Here is a 10,365-nt window from a genome sequence, read left to right as displayed (position 1 = left end):
ACTCGCCTTTTTGGCCAAACGCTTCCGCGATGACCCTTCGCCCGACCGACTCTTCCGGCTCCTCTCGGCGACTTTCGGGGTCCCTTTCTGAGTCGAATTTGCCCTCGTCTCTTGTTTTTGTTCCCCTCCAAAATCCAGCCCGTTCCGATGAGCCACCTCAAATTTCCGAACGAAGCCAGCGGCCCGAAATGCGTCTCGTGCCACAAGAGCGTCTCAGGGAGGCGGCCATTTTGCGCTCGAGTGCCCACCCTGGGCCCATTTCCGGCAATCCTTGACGGCGCAAGCCGGACCCCGATTTTTCAGCCTGTCGCGTTCTCTCTTGACTAAGCTGGTGTTCAACTCGCGGCCCGGGGGCCAGACGCGGCCCGCCGCGTCACTTCGTGCGAATGATGCGCCTCAGCTTTGCGTTGCCTTTTCAGAGAGCCCAATTGCAAATCGGCGTCACTTTTAAAAACGTTGCGGTATTGCGAGCGGCTTGTTTTTTTTTTCTGTTCCCGACCTGCTTTTAAAAATAAACGGAGTCACGTTTGAACCGTTTGTACTGGCCTCTGATTTCGAGACCAGTTATTCATCAGTTTGTCGTGGAGCGTCGATGTAACATTGATGTGGGTTGACAAAGTCGAAACCGCTCTGTGAAGGAGCGTGGAACTACCGTGCGCTTTGACGCGCCTGCTTTGGGATACAGGATTGAAATTTGGAGGAAAAGTGTGTCTTGGAAGGGCCCCCGGGAAAGGGACCCAAGAGAGTCCCTGATGCGGATTGCCAGGCCTGGCCTCGGGAGACTTTTTTGGCCGCTCCAATTGTGATGGCCACGCCCACCGCATTCAATGCACTCAAGTGGAAGTGTCTTTTGGGGGCCGGATTTTTCCCCCAAATAATTCCACTCGGCGACGATCCGGGGCCAACGCCAGCCGGCGCCAACGACGGGCTCGGCGGTCAGTCGGCTCTGAAAGATAGAGAGTCGCGCCGCCGTGAAGTTCGCGGTGCGCGGTGGACTCTGCTACTCGGCAAATCGATTGAGCCTCTTTTCCGGCCCTTTGCGGCTTGCTAATTGGTCGGCGGGCTCCCTGCTGACACAGTGACCCTAATGGAGAAGAATTGCGGCTGCCTCGTCGTGCATGAAGCTCCCTCCCCGCCTCCCTCCTTCTCTGCCTGGCGGGCGCGCGCACGCACACGTCTACAGACAGCGACACATACACCCTGATTTGGCAGCAGCTGGCCCAAAGTCCACACGGTCGGTCCGTCGGTCCCTCGCGCGCCCGCTCAGGTGACCCCGCAGCGCCGGACGGGATGAGGAAGTCCAAAGCCGAAACAAAGTCCCGCGCCTCGCGGTTCCGCCCGTTCCAAATGTTGAGTGATTTGTTGCCTCTTTTCAAACATTTGATGCCTCTTTCTTGTCTTGCCGTTGCAGCGAGGGCGTCTTCAAGTGTCCCGAAGACCAGCTGCCTTTGGACTACGCCAAGGTGAGACACACGTCAACGGGGTTCTTTGACCCACTGCCATGTGTGCCCAAAATGACGTCTTATTTTGAAAATGAGAATTATTCTTTGAGCTCGGGAAGTCCTTTTTTTTGGGCTGGGACTCGTCCCAACAATCCTCGCTCGCTCTTCATGCTGACATGGCCACAGAGTGATACAGTCAACTCGAGTGGTTAACTCGGTTTTCCACCCCCCTTTTTTTTCCCCCCCGCCTCTCCTTTCTCGGATGAGCCCTTTGAGATCCGGTCATTCGAGCCTTGCTCACATCTCGGCCGGAGGAGTGGAACACACTTGACTTTGGAGTCAGCTGATCCTCCATCAAGCGTCTCCAGTTGGTCCAGACTGCCGCCGCTCGCCTTTTGAGCGCTACTCGTAAGAGGGAGGGCATACACGAGAGATCCCACGATTGGTTTTCCAATCTTGAAATGGCGCCCTGACATCCGGACTTCATTCATTGCCATTCGTTGGCTTCTCGTTTATGACCAACAAACAAGAAGATGCGCTTCTCGAGGGCATTTCCTGTATTTTTTTTTGGACTTTTGGTCCGGTTGGTGTTTGTTTTCATGTCCATTTCTACAGGAGAACCACAAAAAGATTCACTCCCGTTGTCATTGATGAAGTCGGCACCAAAGTCTCCTCCGGAGGTCGGAATGTTTTCTCGATTGAAATGTTTTTGCTATTTGGTCTCCAATTTGAAAGCAGTCCCAAAAGGATGCAATCGCATCCGCTTTAGATTCATTTCGTTTTGAATCTTGTGATTATTTCCTCCGATTGGAATGATTTTTTTGCCAGCGACTGAACTCCGAGGGCATTTTGTTGCGCAGATCTACCCGGACCCGGAGCTGGAGCAGCAGATCTTGGCGCTGGCCATCCGCTGCATCCACAGCGAGGAGGGCTGCCGCTGGACGGGCCAGATGAAGCAGCTGCAGGTGACTTGTTCCGCCTCGGCCCCATTATTGCCGGGCCGCCTTTACGGCGGCGCCGATCAGGATTCGCGCGGCGGGTCGCGAAGCCTCCCGGGGACTTTCACTTGCGGACGCTGCCGGGATCTCGCAAAAGTCTGTGGGAGTCTCGCGCAAGCGGGATGAATTGGCCCGACGGTGTATTTGTTGAGGTTGATGCAATTCAACAGCAACAAAACCTGGAAAATATGAAAGAAGAAAAAAAAACAGACTTCCAGGATGAAGTCTTTCGGCGAATCGGATTTTGCTTGGCATGAAGTTCAAAATTTCACAACTGCACATCTGACGGCTCGTGTCCATTTTTGACGTACATCCGATGGTTTTTTTTTTTTTTTTGGTCCGGTGACCCAGCGTGCCGCGTCTTTTTTGCGTTTTTATTTTCAAATCTCCGGTTCGCTTTGCCGTGGTTCATTTGCGCCGCGCTCATTCATCCCGACGGAGTGGCGAGCGAGTGACAGTGTCTCTCCGTGACTTCCCCCAGGGCCACTTCTCCACATGCGCCTTCAACGTGATCCCCTGCCCCAACCGCTGCTCGGTCAAGCTGACGCGCCGCGACCTCCCCGACCACCTGCAGCACGACTGCCCCAAGCGCAAAGTCAAGTGCGAATTCTGCGGCAGCGAGTTCACCGGCGAGGCCTACGAGGTAAAAAAAAAACAACCCCAAAACATTTTCCTTTCCTCCTCTCGTCTCTGGTTCCACCTCGTCTCGAGTCAACAACTGGCCCGCATATGAAAAGTGTTCTTTGTGTTAGCGCGCCGGGTGACGGGGATGTGTTTTGAAAGCCCCTGACTGAAGTCTTTCATTAACACCCCCCCCCTTGGGCTTACGGTGCGCCCGTGCACGTGACTGCCGCTAATTCGGTAAAACCCTTCGCCCAGGGTGTCCAAACTGTGGCCGCCAGCCCTTTCTGGGCGGCCCACGACAGCGACCTGACTTCACCGTACGTTTGATTGGATCTGCTTTGCTGCTCAACAAAACACGACAAACGATCAGCAACATCTGACACAGCCTTCAAATGCAACATTCGTGTTCAGAACCCCCCCCCAGCGTCCTCCCGCTCTCACCAAAGAGAATTCAGTGTCAGCAGCAAGTAACGAAGGGCATTTCTTCAAGGGACGGCGGGATATGTTTTGATTTGAAGTCCTTATTGGCCAGCCCGACTCCAAAGTCTTCCAGTAGTTCCGAGTTGTGGCCTAAACTTGCTTTGGATGTCGGCGCTTCTGTTGGCTCTCACTTGATTTTTCCGGTGTACCCGATTCACAAGTCCGGCACACGTCTGCGCCTTTTCATCTCTGATTTTGTCGCTCATGCTGTCCCTCCCTCGGTCCCTCTGTGTGTGTGTGTGTGTGTGTGTGTGTGTGTGTGTGTGTGTGTGTGTGTGTGTGTGTGTGTGTGTGTGTGTGTGTGTGTGCGTGTGTGTGTGTGTGTGTGTGTGTTCAGAACCACCAGGGCGTGTGTCCCCAGGAGAGCGTCTACTGCGAGAACAAATGCGGGGCGCGGATGATGCGTCGGCTGCTGTCGCAGCACAGCATGGCCGAGTGTCCCAAGCGCACGCAGCCGTGCAAGTACTGCGGCAAGGAGTTTGTCTTCGACACCATCCAGGTGAGTTTGCTCAAAATGCGCAAGTCATCTCGCTCGACGACGGCAATCTGGACTTCACGGTACTAGCCTGATATGGATTTTGGAGGTCGGTGCCCGTTCCGATATTTGGCTGAATCGGTGTGTGAAAAGCGATTCATGGGTCCATCCTTCCGGTGTGACCGCCTTGGCCACTCGAGGGGCCAAATGTCGAAAAAAAAAAAAAAAAATTTGAAAAGTCGTGTCACGCGCACCTCGCTGTCGCGGCTCCCTATTTGTCTCAACAAACAAAAATCACACTTTGGCAAACCATCCCTCTGCGATCCGACCCGCGTGACCTTCACGAGGGTCGCGGGCATGCCGGAGCCCATCGCCCGCCGTCGCCATCTTCGGGCAGTCGGCGGGCGATGGGGCAGACCGGCGGCATTTCAGTGAGTGAAAATTGGACGTCAAGATGGTCGAGGTGCGACTGTCGTGGTCGTTTGGCTTGGCTCAATGGCGTTTTTTCAAAAAGGGACCCCCGCTGAGCCCCGGCTCCTCTTCCGCAGAACCACCAGTACCACTGCCCTCGCTTTCCCGTCCAGTGCCCCAACCAGTGCGGCACGCCCAACATCGCCCGCGAAGACCTGGCCAACCACGTCAAAGACAACTGCGGCAGCGCCCTGGTCCTCTGCCCCTTCAAAGACGCCGGCTGTAAACACCGAGTAAGTCACGATGTCTTCCTGAGACTAGATCGTCCTTGGTCCTTGCTCCACGGTTTGCGTTCAAATATCCATCGCTCGAAGGGCTCTCAAACGGCGACTATCAATGCTAACCGCGTTAGAATTGGGCGAGTGGTCACGATGTTTCGTTTTGAGAGCAAACCCGGGGCGACAAACGGCTCGAAGGCTCTTTTTTGGAGAGAAATTGTTCACCATTTGCCAAACGGTGCGACAGAAACGAAAGAAGAAAAAAAGTTGGCTTTCATCGTTCCCCAAAAGCTTCCGTTTCAGATTAAGCCTCGCGTTGTTTGAACAAAGTCGGTCATTTGATGTTTTCCGGGGGATATTCCGGCGTTTAACAAAGCCGTCCGGCCGGCCCGGGCGCGTGTTCCCGCAGTGCCCCAAGCTGGCCGTCGGCCGGCACCTGGAAGACAGCACCAAGTCGCACCTGACCATGATGTGCAACCTGGTGGGCCGGCAGCGTCAGGAGATCCTGGAGCTGCGGCGGGAGATGGAGGAGCTGTCGGTGAGCCACGACGGCGTCCTGATCTGGAAGCTGAGCGACTACTCGCGCAAGCTGCAGGAGGCCAAGCTGCGCAGCAACCACGAGTTCTTCAGCCCGCCCTTCTACACGCACCGCTACGGCTACAAGCTGCAGGTGTCGGCCTTCCTCAACGGCAACGGCAGCGGCGAGGGCTCGCACCTCTCCGTCTACATCCGCGTGCTGCCCGGCGAGTACGACAACCTGCTGGAGTGGCCCTTCGCCTACAAGGTCACCTTCTCCATCCTGGACCAGAGCGACCCCTCGCTGTCCAAGCCGCAGCACATCACCGAGACCTTCAACCCGGACCCCAACTGGAAGAACTTCCAGAAGCCCTGCAGCGCCCGCAACTCGCTGGACGAGAGCACCCTGGGCTTCGGCTACCCCAAGTTCATCTCGCACGAGGAGATCAAGAAGCGCAACTACGTCCGCGACAACTGCGTCTTTGTCAAGGCTTCCATCGAGATCCCCCAGAAGATCATGGCCTGAGGGCGAGGACTGACCGCGGCCGCCAAACCCTTTACATACTTCCTACCTGACTGACTCCAAAAGGCGAGTAACATCAAGAAGGGCCTTTTGTAGAACAGTCGACCGACCCCCCCGCACCACCACCACCACAAAAAAAAAAAAAAAAATCGCCTTGGAAATCAAACAGTGCCTAGAAGTTGATCGTTTCCGTCGTCATCTCCGCTCGTAGGTTGACAGATCGCGGACAGGATGGGAGGGGACGAAGGGCTTCGTTCTGCACTCAAGAGATTCAACCTTGGATGGGTGCGAGCGAAAGGACAGAAGGCGGAAGGAATCCCACCTGCCTCGCGTCGACACGCTCTTGGAACCCACCGCGCCGCGCCGGTGGGAAGGCGCAGCTCCGTCGTTCACCCGCTATGCAAACTTCACACAAACTTCCCCGGACCTAACCGCTCCCTTCGAAGGAAGCCGGGCTTTGTTTACCGCGCGTCGCATCTTTTGTTGTCGAGAAGGTTGAAGTTTCGCAAAAATTTAAAAAAAAAAAAAAAAAAAAGCACCAACTTCGCCTTGGTCTTCAGATGACTCAGCAACATCAAATTTGGTCGACCCGCAAAAAAAATCTCCAAAAACCAGACAGCGGAAGTCTGCCATTTTGGTTTGAAGCGAGCATTCGCAAAGTTGCGGCCACTGGAATTCCTTTTGAAAATTGGGCCCCTGATGCCTTTTTGCCTGAGCGACATGAAATTTGGTCGGCACGTCGATCGTTGGTTGATCCCCCAAAATCTCAATCGGCCATGCTCGAAGACTGCAAAAAGCCCGCCAATTGGATTTGAAGCTGTCAAGTTGAGGTTTGTTTTGGGCTTTTCCGACCGTCTTTCCAAATTGAAAGGATGGCTGCTGCCCAATCGGGAAGATTTGGAGTTTTTGTCATTGCGTGTGGCCAAGTTTTTCAGCCGTTTCACTAAACAGCTGGAAATTGTTGCGGCATGCACAGCCCCCCCCCCCCCCCCCAAACAAAAACACACAAGTAGTCTTATTTTGGTTTGAAACCGCCAAAATGTGACGACTCGCCATACAACCTTCCTGTTTACATTCTTATGACCAATAAGCGAAAAGGGCCGATGTCAGGAGGCTCGTTTTGTTTTGTGACAAAGAAAGCTTAGCGGGTGCGGGAGGAATGGACCAAAGGAAGTGAATTTGCGCATCCTTAAGAGGCCAGTCGCACCAGTTGGTGGGATCCAAACATGCATTTAAAAGTGAAGGAAAAGCCATGTGGCCTTTTGACATCGACTGTCTGAGCTTGCATGAGAGGGGTCACCGTCACACACGTGCATGCTTCATGTGCTCACTCACGCCTGGACCACATTTTGTACTGTAAACTGTTCTCTTGAAGAGTCCCACAACTATTTTTGCCCCTCACCCCCTACGCTTACTTTGGGAGAGTTGGAAGAGCAGTTTTTTTTTAACGATTAATCTTGGTTGTTTTTTGGGTTTTTTTTATGTAAACAGAAAATGTGAACGTTGCGTGCAGCTACGCTAAGCTGTTCAACGAGACGACGTGTTGACATTTGGCTGCGTATTGTTTTGCGTGCATCGAGATCGTCTCCCTCACAGCGCCACCGACTGGACGGAGGACTGTAAAATGTACATTCCACTGATTGGAACGTGTGAATACGTCATGTACAAATACAGAAGCACATTCTGTCCCCTTGTCATACTACGCGCACACAAACACAAACACACACGCACACACTGATTTCCTCTCATAATGCCAGCTGATATTTCCAGTGATTTTAAAGATGTTTTTCTACGATTCTGTATTTTTAAGAAAAAAAAAATCCTTTCTGACTGTTTTATACTTTTTCGGTTTGAGAGTCGAGGGTCGACTTGGGGATTCTGTCTGTCTGTCTGTCCGTGCGTCTGTCCGTGCGTCTCACGGGTTTGAGCCTCACGTGTTCTGTCTGTATTGTTTTCCCCCCCGTTCTGAAAAAAGAAGGAAAAAAAGTATTTATTTTAAAGCGCCGCTGCCGCCAGTCGATGCAGACGGCGCAGATAACGTTTTAACGTGACGTTGGATGAGTGCTTGTCAATTTCATAATTGAAATAAAAATACCATATACTGTGTTTTAAAGGCGGCTTTCGCTTTTTTTCCTCTTTTATTTCATTTTTGGGCTTGGCCTACATGACAAGGGACGAGAGTACTTGGGATGAAAACAGGGAATGCTGGGAAGACTTTCTAGAAGGCGATCAAGTGTCTACAAATTGATTTTCTTCTCATTTAAAGAAGAAAAAAACACTCTAAACGTGCTCTGTTAATGTGTCACTTTATGTGCGGAATGTTTGAGTTTTCACTTGAATAAATTGCAGTTAAATCCAGAGACTCTGCAGTTTACCAAACCGCAATTCACTCAATCTGTTGAGCAACTCCACTCGGCAGACGATCTGTCACAATATACAAAATAAGATTAAAAACAAAAACAGTCAATCATCTTCATTTTGTTTATTGGGTTTTTGATTATCAGTACAATAATTAACTCCAAACAGCATAATGTGTCGTTTTAATGAGAAATCTCTGTGTCACAGTCTTGCCATTTAATCACCATACAATTGTACAAAAAAAAAGGGGGGGGGGGATTCACATCTCCCACTCTGGCATCACGCACTAATGTACATATTGACGTGCCTCCGTTTTGTGCGTTAGGTCTGCGGCTTTCCAATATGGCGCCCGACAGACGTACGTGCAGTGAGTCGCCTCACCAAGCCCGTCCAAAAATGCGTCAAATGACGCCACTGCCTTCAGTTATATTGAGATTCCCGAAAGTCTCCTTGCGTACACTTTTACATTGACTTGAGGGATCATGTCAACTCCAATTCCGTGGACGGTTGCCCAAAACGCCGCCGTCTCGATGCCATCCAAAATGGCGGCCGCACTCGCCGAATGAATGGCGAGTTGGCGGATTTGGTTCGACGCACACTTCGGGGAAGCGCGACTCCAGCCTCGGCGTTGTCGTCAAGACGTCGAGGACGTTTGGCTGCCTGTTGGCGAAGCGAGATGAAAATGCGACCTGGTGTTCTGGTGGCCAGGCTGATGTGAACGTGAACTTCTTTGGACACCGTACAAAAAAAGGAAGAAAAGAAAATGGTCCGAAACCTCCAGAAGTTTATCAGAAGAAAGAGACGTCGGGCGGTGACGCAAGAAGCACAACAACAGTCATTGGAGGTAAGTTGGCACGCCAAAATGTGCTAGGATGCCCACGCACGTCACAGAACAAGAGTGAGAAATGCACCACCATTCGGTGACGTCATTGGACCGCCGTCGGGCTTTCAAAACATGCACAGTAAAACCAAGAACGAAATAATTACAAATGTCAAATCTAGGATTCATCGTCATTAATTCTCAACCAATATGGCGTGAGGGCACTTCTTAATATGCAACCTCTGTAAAATACAATGAAAACAAATGTAGTGTGTTTATAATAAAGTTCAAAAATAAATAATTCTGAACACTAAATATGAAATGCATGCATTGAAGCCGCATTCATACCAAACAACATGGAGAGTAAGTACACATTTTTACATTTTTAATGCAAAATTATGGAAAAACAAATATAGGAAGGCCACGATGAAATGTAAGAAAGTAAATGATCCAAATTGAAGAGAATATTACATGTGGAAATACTTTTTCTGCTTATAGGTGACATTAACAGTGGAAAAATTTTGGGAGCGATATATCCTAATCTTCTTCTCACAAAAACCTGGGCATTTCAACAGGGGAGGGTGTATAGACTTTTTCTCACTGCTATCTCTTTCTTTTTCTTCATACGACATTCTCATGTATGAGTCAAGTTCCTGGAACGCTGTGCAGTTTAACAGGACTCCACCTATGTTGTGGAAAAAAAAAATAGAGAGAGAGAAAAGAAAAGCCACCCCCATGATTTCTGTGTAATTAGTTCGATGAGACGAGGAGAGCCATGCAAAAAGAGCAAAAGCAAGTGCGAGCGACAAGAAAGTCATACTGGAGAGTTGTTAATTTGTTTCCTGTGTCAAGGTCATCTTTTTTCAATGCTCCTCCCAAAAATTCATCTTTATTCTCACAGCTTTGTGATACATTTTTAAAATGTATTTGATGTTTTGATTGTATTCAAGTTTTTGCTATGTATTTAAAATTTTGATTGAACTTGATATGATTGATTTCTCATTTTATTCATGAATCATTGTCGTGTTTTATTGCGTTTATTGTTCCTTCATAGAAGTGCACCTTAACTTATTCAACATGAAGAGAGGTATTTCTTTCATTTTATTCTTTGAAGGCAACCGTGTGAACGCACATGATGTACGCATGACAAAGTGAAAGTCGTGACGGTCTTGTACATTGACACTTTTACCCTTGTAAAATGCCTCGATTCTTCTTCTGAAGATAAAGTAAATAGATCTCGGTAGCTAGGCGTCTAGCTAGCTAGATAGTGCCAGTTAGCTAGCAAGGCAAATAGTTAGCTAGCTAGCTAGTTGTCTGTCTAGTTAGCTATTTCAATGTGTGATTAATAAAGCTTTGTGTGTGTGTGTGTGTGTGTGTGTGTGTGTGTGTGTGTGTGTGTGTGTGTGTGTTAGAGTGACCTCCTTCCACATGCTGTTGTAG

At 50.3% G+C, this 10,365-nt stretch overlaps 1 protein-coding gene across 3 annotated transcripts in view; it reads left to right on the top strand.

The window, feature by feature from the left end:
* The window catches only part of traf4a (tnf receptor-associated factor 4a), a 16,078-nt gene extending 10,270 nt beyond the window's left edge, over positions 1-5,808 (top strand). For 2 of the 3 annotated variants that reach the window (XM_019868252.1, XM_019868244.1), the window contains exons 3-8: positions 1,412-1,463; positions 2,303-2,407; positions 2,922-3,083; positions 3,882-4,043; positions 4,568-4,723; positions 5,118-5,750. In XM_019868252.1, coding sequence (XP_019723811.1) covers positions 1,412-1,463; positions 2,303-2,407; positions 2,922-3,083; positions 3,882-4,043; positions 4,568-4,723; positions 5,118-5,750 — 1,270 coding nt within the window. Of the gene's footprint in view, positions 1-1,411; positions 1,464-2,302; positions 2,408-2,921; positions 3,084-3,881; positions 4,044-4,567; positions 4,724-5,117 lie in introns of all 3 variants that reach the window. The other variant, XM_019868261.1, reaches the window with a different exon arrangement.
* The last annotated feature ends 4,557 nt before the right edge of the window (positions 5,809-10,365 follow it).

Source organism: Hippocampus comes, unplaced genomic scaffold (genome assembly GCF_001891065.2).
Source record: "Hippocampus comes isolate QL1 unplaced genomic scaffold, H_comes_QL1_v1.1 scaffold49, whole genome shotgun sequence".
In the NCBI taxonomy this organism is placed as follows: Eukaryota; Metazoa; Chordata; class Actinopteri; order Syngnathiformes; family Syngnathidae; genus Hippocampus; species Hippocampus comes.
Note: the sequence above shows the minus strand (reverse complement) of the source record. Positions and strands in the feature narration are given on the sequence as shown.